This window comes from Temnothorax nylanderi, unplaced genomic scaffold (assembly GCF_030848795.1).
Source record: "Temnothorax nylanderi isolate EJ_2023f unplaced genomic scaffold, tnyl_v1.0 TNYL_tig0203_pilon, whole genome shotgun sequence".
Taxonomy (NCBI): Eukaryota; Metazoa; Arthropoda; class Insecta; order Hymenoptera; family Formicidae; genus Temnothorax; species Temnothorax nylanderi.
This window is the reverse complement of record NW_027249265.1, coordinates 229,012-255,496: the sequence shown is the minus strand read 5'-3', so window position 1 is coordinate 255,496 and position 26,485 is coordinate 229,012. Positions and strand designations below refer to the sequence as shown.

At 42.1% G+C, this 26,485-nt stretch overlaps 1 protein-coding gene across 11 annotated transcripts; it reads left to right on the top strand.

Annotated features, from left to right (window-relative positions):
• Window positions 1-714: 714 nt before the first annotated feature.
• On the top strand, window positions 715-26,438 carry Rab3-gef (Rab3 GDP-GTP exchange factor). 11 transcript variants are annotated; one of them, XM_071717085.1, is made up of 34 exons: window positions 715-875; window positions 4,199-4,429; window positions 4,651-4,819; window positions 4,898-5,063; window positions 5,367-5,559; window positions 5,926-6,083; window positions 6,214-6,514; window positions 6,645-6,977; window positions 7,092-7,124; window positions 7,497-7,606; window positions 7,856-8,586; window positions 8,742-8,980; window positions 9,408-9,605; window positions 10,865-11,248; window positions 11,380-11,448; window positions 11,533-11,733; window positions 11,836-12,031; window positions 12,356-12,451; window positions 12,529-12,668; window positions 12,749-12,907; window positions 13,031-13,225; window positions 13,348-13,435; window positions 13,667-13,803; window positions 14,155-14,295; window positions 14,889-15,033; window positions 15,146-15,275; window positions 15,474-15,690; window positions 15,749-16,021; window positions 16,350-16,529; window positions 19,272-19,280; window positions 23,072-23,144; window positions 23,336-23,382; window positions 23,765-23,912; window positions 24,222-24,361. In XM_071717085.1, exons 2-33 carry the CDS (start codon window positions 4,334-4,336, stop codon window positions 23,873-23,875), a joined length of 5,718 nt encoding a protein of 1,905 aa, XP_071573186.1. In that variant the 5' UTR covers window positions 715-875; window positions 4,199-4,333; the 3' UTR covers window positions 23,876-23,912; window positions 24,222-24,361. The 11 variants fall into 11 exon arrangements, with proteins under 11 accessions (XP_071573186.1, XP_071573188.1, XP_071573181.1 ...); XM_071717087.1 differs by lacking the exon at window positions 19,272-19,280; XM_071717080.1 differs by lacking the exon at window positions 23,765-23,912 and having other exon boundaries at window positions 718-875; window positions 5,376-5,559; window positions 24,222-26,438.
• The last annotated feature ends 47 nt before the right edge of the window (window positions 26,439-26,485 follow it).

The following is a 26,485-nucleotide window of genomic DNA, read 5'->3' as shown; positions in this document are numbered from 1 at the left end:
TTTAAAATAATTAGAGTAGTATTAGACAGTTATTAGATTTAATTTTGTAATGGGTCATCTTTTAATTTTGCTTTATATAATTAAATTGTTATATTTATATATAAAACGCGATATTAAGAATTCATTGAGCGCGCTGTAGTCGTAGTCAATGTGATAAAATTATCCTTGAGATCCCTGGCGTCGCCAATGAAGCTCAACAAAAGGACGGACAACATCTTACGTTAACAAAAGGAAAATCACTCTACACGTGATCAACGGTATCCACAAAAATATTTACTCCGTCCACACATATGCGCCATGCGCGGAGACAAATATATTACACGTACGCTCCGCGTTGTATTCTACGCTCTGCACCGAAAGATCAATACGGTCTGATACGGTCTATATTCTGTACGACAAAGGGGAAAATAACCAGAAAAAGAATTGAAAGAGTTCAAGTCGAGCCGAAGTGAAAAAGGAGGCTCCGACTGTTCGCGTCCCTCTCTGCCGCCTCTGCCTGTCACTCCGCGGCGGCGAAACGCGGACGGGAGAGACGTTCGGACGCGACGAGCGGCCGCGCGGCCGTTAAACGGGAAATAATGGAAATTCACTTTCGGAAGCGGAATCGGGGCGGCTTGCGCCGTTACTGGAGGTGGTGGCGCGCCGTCCGACGTTCGCGTCGACGTTGCGCCTGCCTGGTACCGCTTCTGGCGAACGATCAGCGTCGCGACGACGGAGCGGCCGCGCGAGGCTCCGGGGCGCGTCGGCGGGGCCGCCAGTGCGATATCGCCGTTTGGCTGATACGGAATACCGTCAGCCTGCCGGTCGTTCGTATGGCGGTCGGACGAGGACCACCGAGCGCGCTCGTTCTCCGCGTTGATACGCATTGTAAAAACGTAAGTGTCTCTCTCTCTCTTTCACTCTTTCTCGCCAGCGACGGCGACGGAAGCGGAGGAACTCCCGACGTTGAGGGAGATCGTTTCCCAATGGAATCGTAGGAGCAATTCCGGGTTTGCGATTAGACGGCCTTGAGGGGGACGGAAGCGATCCCGAATTCCTCTTTCTCCCTGCGCAAATTTAATTCCTCCCTTCCCGGGGAGACTAATCTGGGGGGGTCGGCTAATCGAATCTCTCGCGAATCCGAGCGATGCGCTCCCCGCGAGCGGAGCGGACGTCGGAAAGGTGAGACCGTCTCTCCCGGTGGGGCTCGCTCGTGCCTCGGGGATCGATGCGGCGATGCAATCTCGGGAACGGCGTAATTGTTCCGTTCGCGAATTCGAGCGCGAGCTCCTCGCGAGTCGCTTTTAATTGCGTTCCTCTTCGTGTTCTTGGACGGCTACGGGGAGACCGAGGTTCTCCGGGGGTATTGAGGTAAAGGCGAACTTGGAATTCCTTCCTCCTTCCTCGTCGTCAATCCGTCGTCGGGGACAATCTCCTTCGTCTCGAAACGCTCCTCCGCAAGTCTGTCGAATTAATTAATCGAATTAATAATCAAATTAATTGACCGAATTAATTAGTCGATTTTCGCATGCAATTTCGCGCGGCTGTATACAGAGTCACGATCGACGTTCTCTCTCCGAGTCAACGTTTACGATCGAAGCCGCTCTTCGGGAGCAGGCAGAACTCGGCGAGGTCGACTCCGTTAACTGTCGCGCTCTTATCGAAACGGATCGCCCGCAGGTGTACGTGCCACTTAACGTCGCAGCTGGGCGCGCGACGTCTTTCCGACGTCCGATCGGGAATAATTCCGCGCGTCGTTATTGCCGTTCCTCGGCATCTCGGCGATACCATTCGCGCCTCGGGAAGAGACGGGCTGAATAATTGATCGCCGCGCGCTCGGAAGCTGGGAGATTCGGTGAATCGTTAAACGCGACCTCTCACCGGACGATGCATCGCCGAGTTTTTGACTAATGAGATCATCTCATCGCGATCGATTTTACAAGTTCAAGTCGTATTTGAGACGCGTTAACGTTTCCGACCGTGTCGTTCTTTAATAATTCTGCCTTTGGATTTATATGAAGGCGGATTTTTTGAATTTTACAGCTAATGTCCGTTTCTATCAATGCAGATTAACTTTAATCTCGGTTTAATTGATGTATTATCTTTTTCTATAGTTTTGAGAATTAGAAAAGGATAAGTAATAAGTTAAACCGAGATTAAAGTTGATCTACATTGGTAAAAATGGACATGAGCCAAGAAACGGAGTATGCTGCAATCGATACACTGTTAAATTCGTAATGTTAAATTATACTCAATTTGAGTAATTTTTAATTATTCCTGTAGGTCGTCGCTCCTTCTACTCGATATGTCGTTAATTCAACCAAATAAATGGGAGTTAAAATAACATTGTTTTGTGTAAAAATAAATTTCGACATACATGATAATTGCAAATAACAAAATGTTATTCAAGCATTGGTTTAAATTTTATTCTTTAACAGTGTATGCCACTTTAAGCTACTATGCGTAAAAAAAAACAACCTACGTTTGCAGTCTTTTAGAACGATTAATTTTGCATATCGCAGATAAAATAATTTTATGCATACGCTAGTAATATGTGTAGGAGGTTCCTTTAAGGTCAGAGACTTCAGTCTCATCGCGACCTACTCATTTTTTTATGGACTTGAGAGAGAAAATGAGAGTCTGCGAATAACAAATAACTTTTATAACTTCAAGATTGATTCTCTCAAGTTCTTCTCCATCATCCAGTTTATTCTTTTAAAATTGAAAGATTTGCTGCCCAGTGACGTAACTCGCATTCTTCGTAGAAACCTGAGAATGGGATTTAAATGTGATTTTCTCAGTTTTAACTTGAACTTCTCAAGTTTCTAAGGAAACACGGAGATCACCGAATGTCGCACTGAACTTTACAATCGATCGCCTTTCTCATACACTGGAAAAAAAAATAAACTCAAGAAAGAGAAGGGTGTCTCTATAAAAGAGGATATCTAAAAAATTGAAAAATCTTTAGAGAATTTCTCAAACGGATAGAAGATATCCGAACGAGAACTAAACTCCGAAAGCTCGAGCTTTCGGAGTTTAGTTCTCGTTCGGACGTCGCCGGAGCGCTCTCTCTTTTTCCGCGACGATCAAGCCGTCAGATCCGTGCGGGCCGTAATCACTTGTCGTGTGCGATGACGGTGTAATCGAACACGGAAGTACGTGGCTTCGTGCACACGACCCCGTCGTCCGCGTTGCGCCACGGCGCGAAATGCGAGACGAGGCTCGATATCGCAAGGCGGAATTAAACATGCGCATGCACGCCCGCTTTTTCCCTCGCGTTCCCTTTTGCCCCCGACACGGTGACACAGATATCCCTTCGGGCCTCCGGAATCATCGATCTCCCCGAAACCTCGTCCGGACCGGCGGCTGCCCTTCCGGCCCGTTCTGTCTGTCCGCCCTCAACGATCACTTCGTTCTCCTCCTTCCTTAGGGAAGTTGATCTGTTGTCCAGCATCTCATTTTTGCGACTGAAATTCAAGATTTTTCAAATGTAAGAATAAATAATTCTTTTTTTTAAGTTCTTGGTACATAATTTTCAGAGATTAAAATTATTGGATGTTTAATGAGACTTTTATTGACCTGAGGTATCACGAAAATGAGATAACTTTAGTTTAATTAAAACTTCAGAGGAGGAAGCAACCTGCGACGTCGACTATCTGAACTTAAGATAACTTAAGATAATTTTAGCATAAAGTTTAATTAAAAATATATTATGACCGCCCTCGAGATATTCTTTTGAAGAAAATATTGCCTGGAAAAGCGGGATGTCACATATAAATTCAATCTACTCGCAAAATTTAAAATTATTGGATGTTTAAAGATTCTTTTATTAACCTATGGCATTGTGAAAATGAGGTAACTTTAGTTTAATTAAAACTTCAGAGAAGCAATCTGTGACGTTAATGATCTGAACTTAAAATAAATTAAGATAAATTAAGATAACTTAAGATAATGTTAGCGCAAAGTTTAATTAAAAATATATAATGATTGCCCTCGAGATATTCTTTTAAAGAAAATATTACCTCCGCGTTAGCCGAAGAGTACGTCATTAAGGATAACAAAGTAAAAGCGGGATGTCACATATAAATTCAACCCGCTACCCCGCTCGCACCCTCGAGAGTAGTTACACAGCGAAAGTTTAATTAATCGGGACTATTCAGCAAATAGCGAGACAGAAACGTCAATTTACTGCAGCCCTCGGTCGACTCTCTATTTGCAGGTGGGATAAATAAGCGAGAGAATGGTACAATCATGATTCAAGCTGGAAACGACCCTGAGGAGAGTTCAGCGGCTCGGATGTCCTGTATACACTGTATACAACGGTGACACGGCTGCACACACGTAGATAACAGCCATGGATATACAGAAGAAATTCCTGTGCCCCCGACTGGTGGATTATCTCGCCATCGTGGGGGCCAGGATGCCCGCTGCCTCTCGTCAGCCCGTCCAGGTATAACAATGAGGAACATTGGAGCGTGTATTCGCATAATTCTATAAAAAGAAAAAAAGCTTTAAAAATTCAAAAGCTTAATTAATAATAATTAGCTGTACTTACTTTATAGAATTTTACATTTCACGAAATTTCGTGTGGCAGAATATTTACTGGATTGTAAAAAAAAAAAAAAAAGAATCCGATTTGAGGAAAGGAAATAATAATTCCATTTAAAACAGGTCCCGGAGTTGCTACGCAGATATCCGGTGGAGGATCACAAAGATTTTCCTCTGCCTCTGGATATGGTGTATTTCTGCCAACCGGAAGGTTGCAGTAGCGTGGGACCGAAGCGCACGGCCTTACGAGAGGCGACGTCCTTCACCTTCACCCTCACCGACAAGGATTCAGGTTCGTATCCGTCCCACTTGCACGTTGCATCGTGATACTGCCAAGGATCCAGTAACAGTAATATTTTGCAAAACGCAGGAAAAACGCGTTATGGGATCTGCGTGAACTTTTACCGACCTACGGAGAGAGCGGGGGTCGTGGCTGGCGGGGGGATTTCGCTCAAGAGGGAAAAGTACAACACCACGTTTCGCAGGGAGAGCTGGAGGAAGAGCATGGAGAGAAGCACGGATTCCGCTTTTTCTAGGTGAAATGGCTTAAGAATTATTGGCCTCCCTCTGACCTGTACAATCAATAGAAAAATTAGAAAAATTAAATCTAGATATATTATATTCACAGAGCACAGTTTTATATTTTATACAATTATAAAGAACAGCGAAAAACCTTTCTTTATCGAAATTAAGATTCTAAAAATTTGCTGATTCTCCAGAACCGATCGAAAATTTGTCGTCGCATATCTTGAACAACTCGAATAATTAGCACGTGAATAATTCGCACCCCTGACAGAGTATCCCGTTTATAAGACTGTATCTCTAGCCGTTCGTTATAGCGACTATAGGAGCAGTGCGGTGGGTCCTAGTGACTCTGAGAGAGATTGCTCGAGTAGCAGGAGGGACTCGGACACCCCGCAGGTACCCCACGCCCCGAGATTGGAATTCATCGCGCCGAGCGGAGACAGCGAGAGCGGCGGCAGTCATTCCCCTTCGCCACGAGCGTCTCGAAGACGTCAGGTCGATACCACTGTAATATATAACAACATTAACAACACCTAACCTAGCCTAATCCTGCAGTCCTTGCACCAGTGTAGCCAGATCGGAGACCAAAAGCCACCCGACTATCCGGGACTCGAGACTCTCGAGAGCCACTCGGGGGCCAGGCAGTGGGGATACACACACGAAGAGAAAGCACGTACGTGTGCGCTCGGCCGAGGTTTCGTTGGTTCTTGGCTTTCGAGTTGCTCTTGGTCCCCGACGATCGGGTCCCGATCTGGCTACACTGCCTTGCACTCGAAACAGTTCTCGCCATTAATAATTAGTTCAGAAAGGAACGCACTGTTAAAGCAATATTAAAGTCCGTCAATAAGTTCAACGACCTCAATATTCTCGCAGAGGATTCGCAATCACTCCTTGACCTCGCTATGCATCATTTCGCACCATCCGTTCTTCACGATGTTCCGGGAGTGTCTCTTCGTCCTGAAGAAGATCATCGACGCGTGCAACGAGAGCTTCTCGCCGCAGAAGGTGGGGGCTTCTCGGCAGACCAACAGGTGTGTTTCAAATTGGTTCAAATTTCACCAATCCTGTACAATGCTTTGTAATTTCCGAAGAGAAGAAAAGGATCCGCGGAAGTTAAAAAAACTTCTAACATCACTCAACTGAACTTCCCCCCCGTTACAGAGATACGGTATGGAGCGTTCTGACGGGCCAGGCTCTGGGCGACACGCCGTCCATCGTGCTTCACGATGTTCGTGAGATCGAGACGTGGATACTGCGTTTGCTCAGTAGTCCCGTGCCCGTCCCGGCGAAGACGCGTGTCGAGGTTGAGATAATATCATCGAGCATGCAACCCCCACTGTGCTTCGCCCTGCCGGACCACACCAGGTTTTCCTTGGTTGATTTTCCTCTGCACCTGCCGTTGGAGCTCCTAGGCGTCGACATATGTCTGAAGGTCCTCACGCTGATCCTCTTGGAGAACAAGGTGAACAATTAGTATAAAACAATCGTTGGTATCGAAAGAACAAATCAAATATATATTTTTCACCAGTGCTTTCTCCGCGTTCTTGAATGTCCAGAGCTATCAGAGAATTGAACGATGTTCTTCCTTTCAGATCGTACTTCAGTCCCGGGATTACAACGCTCTGTCCATGTCGGTCATGGCGTTCGTCACGATGATCTACCCGCTAGAGTACATGTTTCCCGCGATACCCTTGCTCCCCACGTGCATGAGCTGCGCGGAACAGCTGCTGCTCGCCCCGACGCCCTTCGTGATCGGAATACCCGCGTCGTTCCTACTGTACAAGAAAAACTTCAAGATGCCCGACGATATCTGGTTGGTGGACCTGGATAGCAATAAGATAACGGCGCCGAGCTCTTTGTGCGATGAGGGTTTGCCGCCGTTGCCAGAACCGGAGGGTACCATCCTGAAGAATCATCTGAAGCAGGTAACGCGATGCCGTCGCCGTTTGAGCGGCGATATGGATTTACGTTATTGACTCTTGTGACTACGAAGCTAAATGATGAAGAGTATATTTAATGACTCCTTACCCTCATCGCAGGCAATGCAACTGATGGATCAAGTTGGCTCTAGTGTAAATATTTCACCAATACTCTCAGTCCGCTTGGTGGCATACCCTTTTTTTCGTAGTTAGTCGCATGCATGATTTATATCACATGTAGAGTCAATCGTAGCGCCACACACATTTGCTAGTATTATAAAATAAACATTACAATAAAATGAACATTACAAGCAGCAAATACAAATTTATAGCAGTTGAAAAAAATTAATTTCTTTTTCTCGAAGATTGGTAGCTTAGTCGACATCGGGTAGAAAAATTTTGTAGTGTTCTCACCTTTTTATTTGTAGATTGGTAATTTAGTCGAAGTAGAAGTAGCAACGAAGTAGCAATGAGCAACGAACGTTGCAATAAGAGTAAATTGTTAATTTATTATTGAATTTCCAGGCGATGGCCAGTATGACAGGCCCTCCATTAGCCCCGCAGGACATCTCGCTGCGTCTGTCCTTTCAGGTGCCGAGAAGAGAAAGCACGGCTTCCCATCATTCCAGCTTAAGGTATGTAATTATCACTTCTCTTTCGTTAAAATCTGTCATAGTAACAATAAGATTCTCAACATAACATAAATATAATTTTAATTGTAAAATTGTTAAAAAAAATTCGTGCTTTTTGTTAAATAAAAATTATCGACAGAAGTATTCTTCTATCAATTCTCTATCAATTATGAAATGATGTTACTATATACATTTTAAATATTTTTACAACGTTGAATGTTAATAAACTATATTAATAAATAAACTCTGCAGTGTTGCTTCGACGAAGCACAGGCCGAGCATCGATCAGTGCGCGCACGTTCAGCACGCCCCATTGAATTCGCCTGGCATGAGCTCGTCGTCGAGTCCGCCTCGTCGGCCGTCGATGTCACCGACGATCAGTGGACCCGGACCGGCTGGGCCATATCCGCCGAAGGTGGCCGGGCAGGGGCAGGGTGGCTCGGCGCCCTTTAATCCTTTCATCTATGGAAACGATGTGGATTCGGTGGACATCGCTACGCGAGTCGCCATGGTGCGGTTCTTCAACTCGCAGAACCTGCTGGCCAACTTCACCGAGCACACGCGCACTCTACGGCTGTACCCTCGGCCGGTAGTGGCCTTCCAGATCAACTCGTTTCTCCGGTCGCGACCCAGGAAGAGCAGCTTCCTCAATAGATTCGCACGCACGCAGGCGGTCGAGTTCCTGGCCGAGTGGTCCCTCACACCGAGCAACGTAGCCTTCCTCCGGGTGCAGACCGGAGTGTTCGACCCCGCGCAGATCGGCGACAAGCCGCGCTGGTACGCGACCAACCTCGAACCGATCTACTTTCCCGTCTGGGACTCCGGTAGCTCGCTGGCGAACGCCTTGAAGGCGATGAGGGAGCACGAGACTCAGCCGACGGACGAGAGCGGTTCCGACTCCGAGGGCGCCGAGAGCACCAGCTCCTCCTACTCCTCCCTCAGCGACTTTGTCTCCGAGATGGCATCGTCCGATCTGTCGCCAGGTGAGTGTACCATAAAGGAGAGAGCTAATACTTAAATTTCAAGTTTAAAAATAAAGTTTAAAGATAAAAGCACTTTAACATTTATACAATTTATACGACTTATACAATTTATACAATTTAAGTATTTTTAATGTGTACTGTTATACTTTACGCAGGTTACAATTGCCCGCAAGCGAGCCAGCCTCAACCAATGTCGCTCTCGGTGGATCCGAAGAACGTCTACAATCCACCGAGTTCCCTGCAATATCCGGGAGTGGAGGAGGGCTCACCGGTACGACCCGAGAGCCCGCCGAGCACGTCTTCTAGTCACAGTGACCTCAGTAGCCCGAGCTTTAACAGGGACTCCGAGCTAGAGTTAAATCCGAAAATTCATGAGGGTTCGCAGTCAACAAACGTAAGTTGACGACGGCTTCTCCTGCGATCTCTCCTCTTATTATTTTCTTTCTTTCTCTTTATATGCACTACTTTTTATATGCTAATTGTAAGTGATATTTTATATCTTATGTAATTATGGTTTACATCGTACGACATAAATCATGTCGCATGCACGACATCAGAATTAAAAAATTGATAATAATGAAAATCTCTTGATTCCATGTAACGCGATAATAATATCCCAATTTTATATAGTAATAAATAATACATGATATCATTGAAGACTTCGCATACGTCAAACAATTCACAGATATTTTTCAATTCTGCAAATCGGCGCGCAATAATGATTCGTGCATAAATACGATACCTACGAAATACTTTCATAGCGTTACGTTAAATCTCGAAGTAGCATCTGCGGTGTGCGCTAACGGATAGCTTGATTATAGGATAAAGAGGAGGGTGGTAGCTTTGAGTCAGACTCCGCGTCGACAATAACACCGCGCACTATCCTGAGCGCACAAAGTTCGGTAGGACAGTTCACAGGGATAAGCATGGGATCTTTAGGCACTCAATCTTCGCTCAACGACACTGAACGTCCTACCACACCTCACAGGACCTCGCGTATCAGTAGATATGTCACTCCTGTGAGTCATCTTCATATGTACCTTTAATTCTGTCACTTTCGAATGTCACCTCGGTATCATTTTGGGGGATTGATGCATGATAGAATGATATCGAATGGGATACCGAAGGGAATTTTCGGGGAACGTGTGGAATGTTTGCCCTCGTCTCTTTCTCTCATCTCCCTCCTTCTCCCTTACTCGTATTTCTCGTATTAAAAGTATTGTTTGAGGAGAATATGTTAAGCTTCTCGCCTCTGACTTGCATTTTATTTCAAAGGTGTCGTTTTCACGATTATTCCGATAATCATTCGTTTGAGATACCGGCGTTCGTTTGAGCATCCTTCGCATGTTCATCACTCCTGAAAACACGAACATAATAAATCCCCATTTACTTCCCATAGCTGGCATTAAATGTAATTGCGTGAGCTCTGTTTGTCTGATCTTCAATTTGTACCTCGCACAATTTCTTCTCAGCATGAAACGATGAATAAGACTTATTACGATGCACATATTCTTTTCACTTTATTCTCTGAAGCTACGTTATTGCATATTGATGCTCGTATAATATTATACGTTTCTTTCTCATGCGATCGACGCACGTACACGAAACATACATATACAATACATTTACATATACATCTCTTCATCTTCTTGCCAACACACGTCCACGAATTTACGTTCGATTACTGTGAGTTAAAATGATTTTATCCAGAAACACGATCGATATTTTCAATATATTTTACATGTACATGCACTAGAGATGTGATGCACTATTTAAATTATGAAAAGTACGATTTCTCGTAGTTACCACTTGTGTTATCAAGTACAACTTGTTTTATCTAAACTTAATCTATACTATTTCAACTTAATCTATAATATCTCTCGTTAAAGCATGACTAACTTTATTGCCTCATATCTTGAATCTTAAGATCAAGTATTTCGTAAATTTTGTGTCGATTAATGTGTAACATTTTCAGAAACAAAAAGCACTTTTCTTACTACAAAAATCTTGGAGTTCTTTCTATTGTTGATCCCGCGTGTCTTAAAAGTTTTCTACTGACGTACAATTTGCGTATTACTAATCTATTAATAATAACATTTCCCAGAGTAAGTTACAAGCATTTTTCTAGATTTTCTGATTTTTCCAGTTTCGAGAAAAGGGTTTTTTTTTTTAGAGACGCACGGGATTAGAGAAAATTCGCATCCGATTTTTCCAAGAGGGTTGTTATTTTTTCACGAAGATAGAGGATAATCACGAACGCTCGCGTACTCTTTTCCAGGTACCACCCACGGGGCCGGGTCTACAACGCCAGCCGAGCGTCGGCAATGTCCTGGCGAGGGCCTCCAGCTTCAGCACCGTCGGCGGGCCCCTCCTGCCGCGGCAAGTAAGCGCGGTTACCACCGCCGATCATCATCATCACGAGGCGCCGACGCAGCTTCAACGTCAAGCATCAGCGGGGCCGACGATCATTCCGAAACAGAGCAACGACAGCCCGGTGCAACGGCAGAACAGCGGTGGCAGTACCACCGCTACCGGAAATGGTGTTCTTCGGCAGGGCTCGCAGGGCTCCCTGTTCGAGCAGATCGCTAGTCAGGCGAAGGACCTGATGCGCGAGACTACCAGACAGAGCAGCCAGGACGGGCTACTGGCACAAATGGACAAGGTATCGCAAGGAACATGTGTGATAGTAGGATATCTGTTACTCTTTCCTACAATTTTATCGAACGTTACCATTAATTTTTTCTGGATACGGTAGTAGTTATATTCGTTTATTTAACTTACTATTTATTGCAGCTGAAGATTCAGGCGAAAGAAAAAATTACAGAAGCAGGTGAAGACAGTCTATTTGCACCACTGGAGCAAGTACGTTTTTGCGAAACTTTATATACAAGGCGTACGAAATCGGAATATATGCTTAATCTGTTTTCTTTATTCGGAATCAATTAGTTGACGCAACAGACGAGGAAAGCGATGGGCGAGGCCACCAAGTCAGTGCAAGAGGTGTCGAAAAACGCGCTGGAGGCGAGTAAAACCGCGGCGGGTGTCAGCAAAAACACATTAGACGATCTGACGTACGTCGGCAAGAGCACGTTGGGAGACTTGACGAAAAGTGCCAAAGAAGCCGCCGCGAAGAAGGGATTGCTCAAGGTAAGCATATCTTCAACGATCTCAGATCTGACAGAATCGCGCTGAAGCATCCTAATGTTTTTGCGTTGATCTTTAAAATTGGTCTATCAAATTTGCGTTTAGAGCCTCGGAGAGTCGCAGTCACCAGTACATAGTCCGCAATCTCCCAATATGACGCAACAGCGGAAGGATTCGATGAGCAATCAGCTGGTCGCGTCTGACACGCGGGGTGGCGTCGGACGGGACTTTTTCAGCAATATTAGCAGCGATCTGAACGGCTTCGCCGCGCAGACCAGCAGCATGTTTAGCGATTTATTCGGTACGTTCCGATTTCACTTTTGATAATTATTAAACCACGAAACACATTAATGATTTATGAAATTCTGCATTTATGATATGATAATTTTTATGGCCCATTAATTTTATAATGAAAGATTTAACATTTCGAGTAAAAAGATGTTTTTTAAAGTAGCGGGAGAAAAATGTGTTACTTATCTATAATTTTTTTTAACTTTATGTGCGTTTAATTTAAATTTAATGATTAGTCGATAATGTAAATCGACATAAAAGTCGATAATGTACATCGAGGAGAAAGAGATGGTAGCGCGGTTTAAAGAATAAAGAAATTGCATCCGATTTTTAGGTAGTAAAAATAATTCCAATCGAGGCAGTAGCTTCTTCCCGCAGAATCAGAAATCGAAAGAGAAGACAAATCCGATTCTTGGACCATTTCCGAAAGGTAAACTGTAACATCGAGGCATTTCTAATTAAATCGTTGCATCTAAAGATAAAATTCTGAACGAGATTTGTCGACAGTTGCAGGAAAAACCGGGTTGGTAGAACGTTCCTCATTAATAAAACATTCTACACACAAAGTTAATCAAGAAGACGCGCAGAGAATGCAAAATGCGGAACGTTCCAGCACAAATAGCGACAATCAAGCCTTTTTAAATGACGCAAGTATTCGTAAACGTTCTTAATTATTAAAAACGATTATTGAAAACAATCGTGCTTAATTTTACGACGGAATTTCTAGGTGGTGACGCAAGTGTTGGCTGGCGAAGGCGTTGGTTGGCTCAAATTGAACAGACTGAAGAAGTTGATGGAAGACGAAAATTATCGGGATTTGGTCGTGACGAAGCTGAATAAGGGTCTTAATAGGAAGATTAGTCCAAACGATCACATTGACGATGTGGTAAATTTCAAGTGTATCTTAATTCGACATTATCTAGGGCCTACTAAACTTCCTTGACATTTTTCGCTTCGAAGTAAAACATTCAATTATGTCTGCTTTATGTCTGCTTTAATTTTTTGCCAGGCCATATCAAAGCCCGTGTATAAGGGAATGTTAAAGTGCCTTCAAGCAGTAACGCACGGTCTCGCACATACGTATAATAATTTTGGACTAGGCGGGATGGCTTCTGTCTTCCAATTGATGGAAATCGCTCACACGCATTATTGGAGCAAGGATCTATCCGAAGGTAGCGGCTTCGACAGCTCCTTGATGTCACAGGTATAAAGACTCTTAAACGCTTCTGACGTAGCACAATTTACAATTCGTCTAAGCCGATATTTAATATTGTATCGTATGAGGATAAATTTAATTCGACAATGAAGAAAGCGTTTGTTTCGCAGGCGTCTAGCCCATTCGGTAGCAGAGAAAACCTGAGATCTCCGCAATCCCCGAATCAGCCCGACTTCATGGATGTCACGCAAAAATCGGGTATGTCTTTGAGCACACTGTCATTAAAAAAAATTCCGTTAATTCCTAGTCGAGGTAGATTTTTGATTAAAAATTTTAATTTAACATTATTGCGATAAACGAGACCAATTATTTCACGTAAACTTTGTTGACTTTGGAATAGACGTAAAATTTGCCAAAAGAGCGTAGGCCAATAATTTAAATAAATACTTGATTATTAGTAGTAATTAATAATATTTTTACAAATACCAGAACTGCCGCAAGTGCATTTGGATGTGCCGCAGGCACCGCCGGCAGGAGATACGGGCCAATCGACAACGGACATGTTTCTGGATATGTTTACGAAGAAAGGGAAATTTTTAAGCAAGCTCACCTCGTTCGATTCGGAGGTAGAAAGAATTTTTCCATTCAATATTAAACGTAGTTCCTATATCTTAAGCTCGAGTTTCAAGTTGGTTGTCCTACTTGGTGTCGCAATGATCCTGCAGGCGCGATCAATGATTGTTGAAAATACTGGTAAAAATACATCTCCTCCCCCCGTCCTAAAACAGACGAGAGATAGCACTTCTTCTTCTCTCTTTTTTTTTTTAGAGAGAATATTTATTCGGCCTGGCAGTTTCTTTGACGGTCCTTTTAAAGCTAGTAAACGCGAAGAAAGAAAAAGAAAAAAACATCACAAAAATGCTCAATTTTCGATTGTAACATGCAACGCACATGTGTTTTGTCATGTGTTTTTTTAGAGTGGGCGGGGTGGTGGAACGGGGAGCAGCGAAGCTTTGTCCACTGACGGAGGTAGCATTATCACTAATCCTGCTTTTCGGCAAGCGCACCAAGCTTCCTTCCGAAGCACCGTGTCTGATAGCGAGGTCGAGCAAGGCAATGTAAACTATCTTGAATTAATATAATCTTACATAATTGTTAGATACATCTGGTAGAGCGCAACGCACATACGTCAGTATTATCGTCCATTTCCGCAAACGTTTAAGTACGCGCCCTTTAGGAACGTATAGAGTCCTCAGACGCGACCGATTCGGATATGTAGCGTCTACATCTCGCGCGACAAGAGTTTCCCGTAGTTCCGAACACTCGAGTCGCGTTGATACCTCGACATTCATCAGACACGAATGGACGCTGACAGATCGCATAGAAAACTGTTATCGAAGGGTAACAATGACGCGTTTCACTGCAATTTAAATTACTGTCACATAAAAAAAAAAAAATTAGTGTCTCGTTTGTGACGTAACTAGGTTTCTTCCGTGATTCTTCGTGCAAACAAGTTACCCTTTGATCTTAGAGGTGGCATCGCAATTAGTTAATTGGAATGGCTCTAATCATTATAATCTCGACGGACGTCAATAGAAGATGTAGTCTCGGGATGTTATCGTTTCATTAAAATCTCTATCGTTTTTCATCAAAGATCCTCATCCTTGGATAACGCTATTAACTTCATTCTTACGCGATTCTGTGATTCCAGTTTCCTCGGCAGGGCAAGCAGCGTTCCGGCAGCGTCTGGTCCAGCAAGTCGTCCCTGAGCACCGGATTCCGGTATCACGGCGGAAGTTTAATACCTACCACGACGTTACCGAGCCCGGAAGCTGCGAGAACATATCTCTTCGAGGGTACGATACTAGAAACATTTAAAGAAACGATACGATTGCCACGAATGATAAAGGCTGACGATTTTCTCGTATATTTTGTTATCTTTTCATTATCGACGATTTTCAAATCCAGGTTTACTGGGGAAGGAGAGATCGTCCCTGTGGGACGAAATGCAGTTCTGGGAGGACGCCTTCTTGGACGCCGTCTCGCAGGAACGCGACATGATGGGTATGGATCAAGGGCCCGGAGAGATGGTGGAGAGGTAAGAGACGTCTGTAATACTTAACGATTGAAGACGAGGTCAAAATTAACGAAAATCAGAGATGATACCACGTAATCTTCTTCTATTTCGAATTAGAAATTGAAAAATTGTACATGACATTAGATCTATTAATCAATACATATAAATGTAGTGACAAATAGAGAATCGTTATTAAAACATGTTGCATGCGCGACGCAGATACAAGAGCTTAAGCGAGAGCGAGAGACGACGGTTGGAGCACGAGGAGGACAGACTGTTGTGCACTTTGCTGCACAATCTCACCGCTATCCTAGTGATGCTGAACGTCGAGAAGAACGAACTGAAGCGGAAGGTACGCAGACTGCTGGGCAAGAGTCACATCGGCCTCATCTACAGCCAGGAACTGAATCTACTCCTCGACCAAATAAACAATCTCGTGAGTGTTTTATCGCGCAACTGATTAGCAAGTCGCTAAGAACGCTTCTTCCTCGCAGCACGGAAACGACATCGACCTGAAGCCCCTGACGTCCCGACAAATGCACCGGCAGTCGTTCACCGTGCACTCGGGGGTCGACGCCGAGGGTGACCTGCGGTTTCTCGAAGTCCGGCATGACGGCCTCGTGCTGAGATCAGTGAACGGCGTGATAGTCGAGCGCTGGTGGTACGAGCGCGTGGTCAACATGACCTACAGTCCGAAGAACAAGGTTCTGTGCTTGTGGAGGAGGAGCGGCGGCGATACCGAGTTACACAAGTATTACACTAAGAAGGTAGGGAGGATCGAACGAAGGATTACGACGAAGAAGAAGGAACATTTTGTTCTGTCGCATAATAATTGCAAAAGTTCCACCGAAGACAGGATAGAAAGTCTTAAAAGAGTCTTATGTGTTTCTAACAATGTAGATTAACTTTAATCCAATTTTAATTCAGTTTAGTTCTAAGAATTGGAAAAAGATAGAAAGTTAAACCGAGATTAAAGTTAATCTGCATTGATAGCAAAAGTTTCAGATACAATTTTTTCTACATATTTTGGGGAAAATTCGTGGATTCCAAGTTGATTTTCGATGCTAAATAAACTAAAACGATCGTTTATTCCAGTGTAAGGACGTGTACTACTGCATTAAGGACGCGATGGAGAAGGCGGCAGCTCGCGGGCGAGGCGGGAACGTGGGCTACGAGCTCGGTGGCGAGTTTCCGGTGCAGGATATGCGAACGGGCGAGGGCGGGCTTCTGCAGGTCTGCATGGAGGGCGTCGGTCTCCTCTTCGCGAACAGCAAGGTATGACTCGCACTCGCGTGAAAGCCACACACTTTCTTACGCTGTTATCGGGAAGAATCGAGAGCTTGGCTCTCCTTCTCACTTTCTCTCTCTCTCTCTCTCTCTCTCTCTCTCTCTCTCTCTCTCTCTTTCGAGGATTGCGCATATATCTATATCTATATATCCCTCTTACATTCTACGTTCAATTGTTTGTGTCATGTTGGATCGTATATATTTATTGGAAACTTTGATTTGGAGATTATTATCACCTTCCGTTATACCCTCGACCGTATTACGTCTCGATTATATAACGTTGCGTCCCCCCCCCTCTGGCTACCGATGCTGTATCGTTTACTTTTTACCGACGTGCCAATGCGTATAATAATGCCTTTATTTCAGCAAGATTGAACATACGTTAGAGAATGTGTTACGCTACCACGAGACTGACTTCGTTCGAAAGAAATAAAAAGATATCCTTTGTCTTGGCTCAATGATCGCGATCGCGGTCGGAGGCGGCATTAAATGCTAGCCTCGATACTCGTAACGTTGCTCGATATTAAATGAGTACTTAAATGGGGCATTGATTAAATAAAAAGGAAAAAGAAAGACAAAACGGCAAATGCAAAAACGGCAGCGTTGAAATTGAAATAGGATTGAATAGGACGAAATCTCGTCGTCGTTCAACCACTGTCTCTTTAACCATTCATGTTCTCTCGATCATCGAATATTCTCTCTCTGTGTGTTTTTTTTTCTTTCATTACTGCATTGATGCAAGGACCACTCAATATTATCTCCCACTGCTAGCCACTACGATCTGCTTAATTGATTTGTATCTTTGTACGTGATTCATCGCGATATGCGTCCATGTGGTAGGTCAAGTCGGGCTCAAGGTGGTTCGATCGGCGAACATTCAACCCGATGTACATTCCAAAATCCGTGAGAAATACCCTGTGACGCCAAGATTTCTTATCTGTGGTTCATGAGGATACCCGCGAAAGTTCATACTCGCGCGTACACGCAACGACACAAATCGGTACCGACGAAAACGGAATTAAAAAGACTCTACGAAAGAAATGAAGAGATATAGAAACACACATCTCACACTTTTCTTTAAGAAAGAAACACAGCATAATTACGCGGGATTTACAGGATGCCGATTGTGCTTTTCTTTTCTTTAACCGTATAAGTTCTCTTTGATCGCTGATGAGTCAATTTTCCATTGCAAAAATATCAACGCGCTAATTCTTTAACTATTCGCGTCAGACCACGGAAGATTTTCCGCAAACTCAACGGATTCTGTTAATATGATCCAATCACGACTGGAATTTACTTTAATGAAATTCTCAAGCCTAGAGTCGTTGAGATATCTAACATAGAAAAGGAAGAAATAGTAAAAAAAAAAGTTATTATTCCCATAAAAAGTTCTTAATAACGAGAAATTGGCTCAAAATTGATTCATAAATCTTTAATTAAAAGAGAAAGCACGTTCGATCTGAGCCATCCTTTTATGCGCATCTGTATTCGAAATGTGGTTTATTTGTCTCGAGGAATTTTCAATCTTTTTTTTTTTAGCAAACATTTAGAATGCATATTTTGATGCAAATAGAAAAGAATACTATTTATAAATGGATGGCGGGATTTTAAGAAAATTGATAAGTAACGCAAACAAATGCAGCGAATGGATCTTATTAGGAATCGGACCACGTCCGAACCAGGTGCACACACATTATACACGTATAACGCGTCGCACGCGTGCACATACAATTCTTCAACGAAGAAAACAGTCGTTCTGCTTGACGTTAATCGAGAGCTCTCCGTTTAATCGTAATCGTTCCGGCGCGAAATGTACTCGGCACAATTTCATACGGCTCTGATATCCTCTCGGTTATTTTTACTGGATAATATTGTGTTCAGGCGTTATATTAATCAATGTTTTCTTGCATGGAAGCTCGATGTGCAGTTGCAGACTCTTTTATCTGTATTATATATAATTATATATATATATATTACATATTTTATTTATCATTACATTTATATATATATATATACATAGGAAATAAGGTATAGGGCAATATATATACAGACTGTCTTTTGAACACTATACTCCTATATCTTATCATTTGTATTGAATGTTGGATGCTATTATATTTTCTCCATAAGTCTAACAACTTCTTTATCTGTCGTGGTCATGCGCGAGGAAAGTCTATTCGCGGCTCGAGACGAAAGAAAAAAAAAAGGACAAAATGAAGAAGAGAAAAAGAAGATGATGCAACGAAATCGCGTGCGCTACACAAATCGCTGTTTACCCGGGCACTTTACTCCACCGCGATAAAACGCTCGCGGCACTCGTTTATTGACGGAATCTCGCGCGAAATGACGAAATACCCGTGGGATATTACGCCCGGGGTACACGGGCATACACGGGCATCCGATTCGGGGTAATCGGAATGATAGACTTTTCTCAGCTTGGGGAACTTTTGAGATGGTCCTTGAACAATGAATATATACCTTGCTGTTTATCGATTTGGCCATGACGTTAGGTGATAAAAGCGTAGCTGTGTGATATCATCGTATACAGCTGTATCTCTCTTCTCTCTCTCTCTCTCTTTTCTATATATACATTCTACATATATATATATATATGCTATATATACTCTATAACTGAGTGGATAACTGCTGTTACCAAAGGTTTTAATTTTCTGTTTTTCTGTTTTCTGTTTTCTTGTCCCGTCCATCGACATTGCCCTGCGGCTGGGCAAACAGGATTTCGAGGTATCAAATCAAAATAAGTCATTGTTTGTTATATAAATTCAGTATATGACTATATACTCAATGTTGGCCGTGTTCCGGAGATGCTTATTTATTTTCACCATTACTTTTGGCCGTATATATTATTATATATATACACCATTATACTATATATATCTACCTTACATTCTTAAATTGCATTCGAACTCACTGATCTGCTCTGTCTATCCTTACTGTTTTTTCTACGATCGATCGGTGTTAGTTGTAATATATATATATACACGCATATGTATCTTTCCGTTACGATATTATATATATGATATATATACATATCGTACAGCCGATACCTCTCCGGGTATCCAGTAATGAACGATGAAATGCAGAACAGTGTTTGCCGCATTGACCGAAAAGTCCGACACAATATAATTTATATATTGTATATCGTTTAGATGAGATATTTGTAAGTAGTGTTTAGTGCAACTTGTAGAGAGCGATGTTCGATGCACACACAATGCAACTATATATATATCTATATAGCCTAATCACTCGTACATGAAAGTCCGTACACCAAGTCATTACGTCACGATCATCATTTACAGCTTTCACGTTTTACACACCGTGTCTCTCTTTCTCTCTCTCTCTCTCGGTCGTCAATTGAGAAAGCCCTTCGAGAAATCTGTCATTGTCGTTGTCAGTTTGCTCGACACGCGATCGAGTCCCTAAAAAAAAAAATAATAATAATAATAATAAAATTGCCCAAAAAAATTTCATCAAGGATCGATGACAAGTATCCCGGCTATCTGTACGAAGTCTCCGGAAGTAAACTCTCTGCTCTCTCCGCTTTCTTTTTTTTTTATTTCAACTTTCAGTTGGATGAGATTAAGCGAAACATACGTGGTCTGTGGAACATGACCCATTTGTAGTCTGTAAAAGCCACTTTGCGTAAGATTTCGGGACCATTAATTGTGCATCAACAAATGCCTCTAGATTGTCCCTCGTTTATGTGGACATTTCTCGTGGACGGTAAAATCGGGGGTGATATTTCAAGATAGGTATACTGCGTAAAGATATCGAAACTTCAGGATTGCTTACATAATGTGGACGATATTGGGAATAAATTGAAGAAGACGAATTGCGCAAACGAGAGTAGTACGAAAAGAGATGAAAGATTTAATATGTCTAAATATATTCTCTCGATTGATTTTTGCATAACACTCTGCCCGGATCGCGAGAGAATTCGCGGTTCTGCGGAAAGGAAAACGGAAATATTCGCGCGGTTGATGCTGAGGTGACTCTTCGAAACTCCGGATTCTCAGGTTTCCTAAAAAAAATTACATAACAAAGTATCAAGTAATGAAAACGAAATCCGCGAGTAACACATGCATCGCTCGAAATTCATTAATTCATTTTACACTGGTAGTCATGTAGTAGAGCAATATGGTTCCTCGTGCTGTCTAGTGATCGTCTAACGTGTTTATTGCGAACAGGACTCTACGAAAGAAGAAAACGTCGTGAAGACTGCGCGAGTCTCGCGCGCGAGCCTCAACCTTCTTCGCCATGATATTATTACACTTCTCTGGCATGGCACTGCTAACATACTGTTTCTTGTTTACGACATTGTACCGACTCCAATATTGTATCCGATTCACTCCTTAAGAAGTGATATTTGTTTACCGTCACGCTCCCCCACACCCCCATCTTCTCGATTTCTCTCTACCACCCCTCGCCACCCCCCCCCCCCCACGATCGATATAATATATATATCACCGTGCATCATTGTCGATCGTATCACGTCCGCCGATCTGTATTAGACGATACAATTGCACATTTTAGCAACTCTCCGACGCTAAGCAATCAGTGACATTTTACAATTGAGTTTAGGCCATCTCCAGAGTTGCCTGCCGCTATTACGCCTGCCGCTATGTATCGCTGACATTGCTGCCGCTGTTGCTGCCGGTGCCGTCGCTGCTTGCTGCTGCCATCGCTAGATCTTGCTTAAAAATCAATTATTATCGAGATTGCAACGCGTTTGCTGAACGATGCATGGCGTTTTTAGTAGATTTTAGTCGTAGAATAGTTTCCTGGATCGTTTATGCGCCGCTTTCGCCTCTTACACCGCGGATTCATTCTCGCAGAACTCAGCAATTGAAAAAAATACCCTACACAGACGAAATTATTTTTGCTGAAAATTGAGTAATATACTTTCCTTGTTGTCCACTCGTATTATTAACTTAAGACAATCGTTAACAAATTTTTCCGCGTAATTAAATAATGCAACATTGTTGCAATATTCCGTATCGAATGGATATTATTTTTGCAGACAGTAAGACGTGTTCTCTGAGAATTGATAGTCTTGCTAAGGTTCAGTTTGGGACAATACACACTGTTGCTCGCTGCTGAGTTTGCGATCAAAATATGACAATTGCTAAGTGAGATTGAGCATGCTGTCGCGAGACAATCGTTAATACGGCTGTTCTGAAGGGCCTGTTGTGTATGCTGCATGTAGAAATATTCATAGGGTTTTTGAGTTTCCCGATTTCGTTTCTCTCGTCTTACACTTTTTGCACGTGTAATGGATACATTTCTCTTTCAGCATTACCCATTAAATACGACACCCGCGATATTCTACATACAACGCGTCTCTCAATGTTCGTCACGCGGACGTCGTCGCCGTGAAATGTATCTTCCACGTTTTCTCCTTTCGTAGTGGAGATCGGCTCGAGGATATAAAGTTACTCGAAATGCTGGAACGTGAACGTTAAAATAATCCAATGCTCGCGAGGCACACGGGTTTTAATGTGCAAGATAAATATCCAGGTCTCTGTTAGATTTGAATCGTTCGCTTCGCACGCAGAGAAAATCTTTAAGATGAAATCACGAATCTTCGAGATAAATATGTTTGAAATAAAGCATGTGTTTTTTTTAAATATTTTCGGAAAAACGGAAGAAACACGATCTATGTTAGCGTACAAGAGCATCGCTTCGCATCTAATCAAGTGTGAATTACTAATTATTTTGTGCAAACGGCATGTAATGATAACAGTGACAGTTACTACGATTGTTAGAAATTTCATCGATGACTTCTTGTCCGATGTACGTCACGCGCGTTACTATACCATTAATAAATCATCAATAAAAAGTAACGTGCCGAGTCTTGCGTTAAAAAACAGATCATGCTAAGACGACGGTTACCGTAAATCAAAAAGATTATACGACAAAAGTGTATTAATTTCGCTAATTGCATTGTAATTATAGTTTGCATAATTAAATTGTGAGTCTCTGTACGGTGACGTGCATCGATAAAAATAGATAGTACGCGAAACACACCCTTTGCGCAAAACCCGTCGAGCGCGTCTAGATTTTTAATTAAAAAGCATTCTCTTTAATCAAAAGAAGTTGAATTGCGAAATAAAGAATCTTTCACATTCTTGCATTTTGCAAATTTACTTGAAAACGATTGAAATAATAATAATAATAATATAATTGCAATAATAAATAGAATAATGTAGGAGTAATTTTTGAATAATAAAGTGAGATTAAAATGTAGAATTGTTAATTGATCAGAGATGCGACGGAGTTAGCGCTCGAAGGGTGGAGACAGACGCTTATCGTCGGGCGAGCATCACGATACATTCTCACGCCTCTTTTAGAAAGCTGTTTCGCACACATGACCGATATTGCCGCATATATCGACGCATAAGATAATGATAGGCAAATAGAGAAATCGTCAGAATCGTGTGCATGATGGAGTTAGATCCAGATCCATGACGCGCGATACGCAGACCACTAACGCAAACCGATTGTGTTATTTGCAGTTTTTTGTAAGACTCGATCATATCCGCAAGTGCTTTACTCAAAAGGATGGAATCTTTGTTTTGGAAGAATTCAGTAAGTGACCACACCGAATACTGCATCGATTTACCATACGCTTTTACACGCTCGTAGATATCTCGTACGAGAAAAAAAGAAAAGAATAAATAAAAATATATTCACGATATACTCTGGCACTCTGCTTTACGCTGCAATTTAGCTTTTAGTCTTTGAATGTCGGAACGTCATCGGACGCCTTTCTGTTTCAGATCCTAAAACTAGACAAGTAATTCAACGTAAATATAAGTCGCAAATGGTGAGTATTTTAAAGCTCCTTACTGCCGGAATAGAATATATCTGCCGCAAGATATATGAGAAAAGATATTTATTTTGAGAGAAAAGTAATAAAATGTCTGTTTTATCATAAAACTAAATAATACTTTAATAATTAATTCCATTAAAACTATATTTCTTTCAACAGAATGAAATATTTATTTTATACATACACAGAATACAATAACGTTTTAAAAATTTTTCACAATAACTTAAGCGTTTAGTGAATGCATAAAATATTATTAAGTTACAACGGTTTACTTTTAATTAATAACATTCAAGATAAAAAGAGTCGAGGATGATAGACATTTTATTACTTTCAATTTTGGTACTTATCGTTTCTATAGCCATATACTGTACGACAGGCTGAAGAGGCGGTTCGCTGCTTGCATAGAATATTTTCCGTCGCATTTACCCTTAATAAACTCCCGTCGGAGACTCATCAGAAACATAAGCGCGGAAATGACACCGCATGAGGCTTACCTTTAAGTTTTTTCCTTTCTTACACCTCACGTAAGTTCTTTTTTCCGTTTGATAAATATTCGTTTTGCATTTTCATAAATTACGTTCAGAAGACAATTTTTACAATTCAACTTTCTGCCATTTCTGAACAAAGTTCTAGTTTCAAGTGATTTAAGTTTGATTTTATACACACATCACATACGTACAGAATTAAAAATGAATAAAAATTTGCAAAATTTGATTTGATAAAATTAATATTTATTTTTATTTCTAATGAATTAATATCAAAACGTCTGATAAATAAAAAGACATGAATAATTTGTACGTACGCAAGAGCGTGAAATATTTCTTAATTCGCAGGCATCTGATATCTGTTACGCTGTCCTCTGCGTATTTTCTTACATGGCGGCTGGCACCGAGCAACGAAAACAACAGGGCCACCAGCAGCAGCAACAGCAGCAGCAGCAGCAGCCACAATCGCAACCGCAACAGCAATTACAACATACCCTGCAACCGCATCAACAACGCCAGCACCAACAGCAGCAGCAGCAGCAACAGCTGCAATTGCAACAACAACAACAACAACAACAACAACAACAACAGCAACAGCAGCAGCAAACCCGACATCCCTATCAACAACACAAACAAGAGCAATCACAACCGAGTAATGTAACACCGCAGATGCACAAAAACACGCAGTTGGACCCCTATCGTCAACGCTGACACAGGCAACGACACTCGCTTCCCTTCGTTAGCATCCACAACAGGAATAGTTGCGCCCCTTACACCTGCCTACCCTGGGTATAAGTGTGCTGTGCCTCTCTTTTCCAGAGGGTATTTTGTTTAAAGATTCGTGAGACATGAGCAAGATAACAGTCTCGTTTTTTCGTTTAATTTCTCTCTCTCTCTCTTCAGATTCGCCAACGTTCTTCCCTCTTTCGGGAATGAAATTATTGCGAAACGTTGTAATAAACTTAAATATAAAGAAAAAAGAAATTCATATCTATCGTTAGCTTAATTAGTTAATGTTGGACTTTTGTGGCGCGACTTTTTATCACGTATAGGCCTGCGTCGATGTGATAGCTGTGGTATTCTTGTATTCGTCCGTGCACGTGAGTATTACGTTGCACGCGTCTCACCTAAAGCAATTAAATACAATAACTACTCGTAATTGGCGGTGTGATTTTATATGAATACGTCACGACACACGGGGAGAAAGAGAGATTGTGATCGTTCGCGATTCGGAAGAGTAAAAGATTTATTTTAGTTCGTGTAAGTAGTCAGAGTAAAGAAGGTCGACGAACGCCAAATTGCGAGATCCTCACGCTGACTTTCGATTGTCATCTTTTACTCCCGTCGTCTTTTAGCACGCTCGATCCTCTCTCGCAATGAAACAATGAAGCGTAGATAGGTAAGCTCTCTACTCGTTCGCTGTCTCTCTTTTCTTTACTCGCCTGTAATCGAGTCTAATCGGTGATTTCTGTTTATTTCGTTTATATACAGCGTGTACCTAAGGTGTTAACAAAAAAATGTCGTGTGTAGGGTGTATAGAAAAAAATGTAGTGGTCTCGATGTCTCGAGTAAATACACAATGGTGAATCACTATTTTGTACGGTTTCAAATACAGGAAAAGAAAGATCTCTCGATAGCTCGTAGAGCGCTCGTTTAGGGTACATGTAATGTCCCTCCCAAAAAATTAGATATTCTATATATAATATAACGTAACTGTATAATATCAAGGAAAACACCTAAGACAACATCTTTGAAAATTCGCATTCCTCTGCGTTTTCTAACGACTCGAGATTTAGTTTAGACGCGTAAATTCAGTTGGGCACGGAGACGGCGGAAACGAGATCGCGGTTTCAAACCAAATAATAAGAATTGGCACTAAGTGCGAAGCAGTGTCTCTCGGAAATTGTACTTTGGTTGTAATTCTCCCTTGCCGCAAGTATTCCTCGATATTCCGTCACGTTAAATACGCGTCGCGTAAAGTAGATGAACAACAATGACCAGTTTAGGGAGGAAAGGGTGTAAACTTTAGTCGCGAACTCAGCGCGAAGTAAACGTAGCGTACGTGTCTCTACACGAGAAGAAATGATATATTTTCTTGCAACGTAGAAGAGGCGATTATAGATATTTGTAAAAAGGGATATAGGATTTGTAAATATAACAATCGGCGGTGTAGACAAGCGGCACGAGAGAGCAAAGGCATGGACAACCCTTTTTATTTCTCTTTTTAATACGATTATACATATTAGAGCTCGTTCGTTCAGTTAGAGAGAGGTGCGTTTTTTAAGAGTGAGAGCAAGAGGGACGACACGTTCTCTTCTAAACATCTAAAAAAAAAAAAGAAGAAAATATACACACGCGATCCTTTGTACGAAGTTTGTCTGCCTAAGTCCCGATGTTTAGAAGTTCGACACGTCGGTCGATCATTTATCATTTCGAGATATATCACGGTTATGCGATAAAAAACTTTAGACCTCTAGGAGAGAAATTAATACCTCGCATTGTATAGTACTCATCCATGTAGACGCCTTACGCCCAAAATATACTTGTAGCCAAATCGGAATTAAATGATAATTTATTTACCTCCACCATTGCGATGTACAATAAGTGTAATC

What these genes read in the sequence shown, in the direction of transcription:
- Rab3-gef (XM_071717077.1), top strand. Translation starts at nt 4,334, where the DNA reads ATGGATATACAGAAGAAATTCCTGTGCCCCCGACTGGTGGATTATCTC. An exon ending in ATCGTCCGATCTGTCGCCAG is followed by an intron (nt 8,587 to 8,741) that starts GTGAGTGTACCA and finishes TACTTTACGCAG; the next exon opens with GTTACAATTGCCCGCAAGCG. An exon ending in TATTTGCACCACTGGAGCAA is followed by an intron (nt 11,449 to 11,532) that starts GTACGTTTTTGC and finishes GGAATCAATTAG; the next exon opens with TTGACGCAACAGACGAGGAA.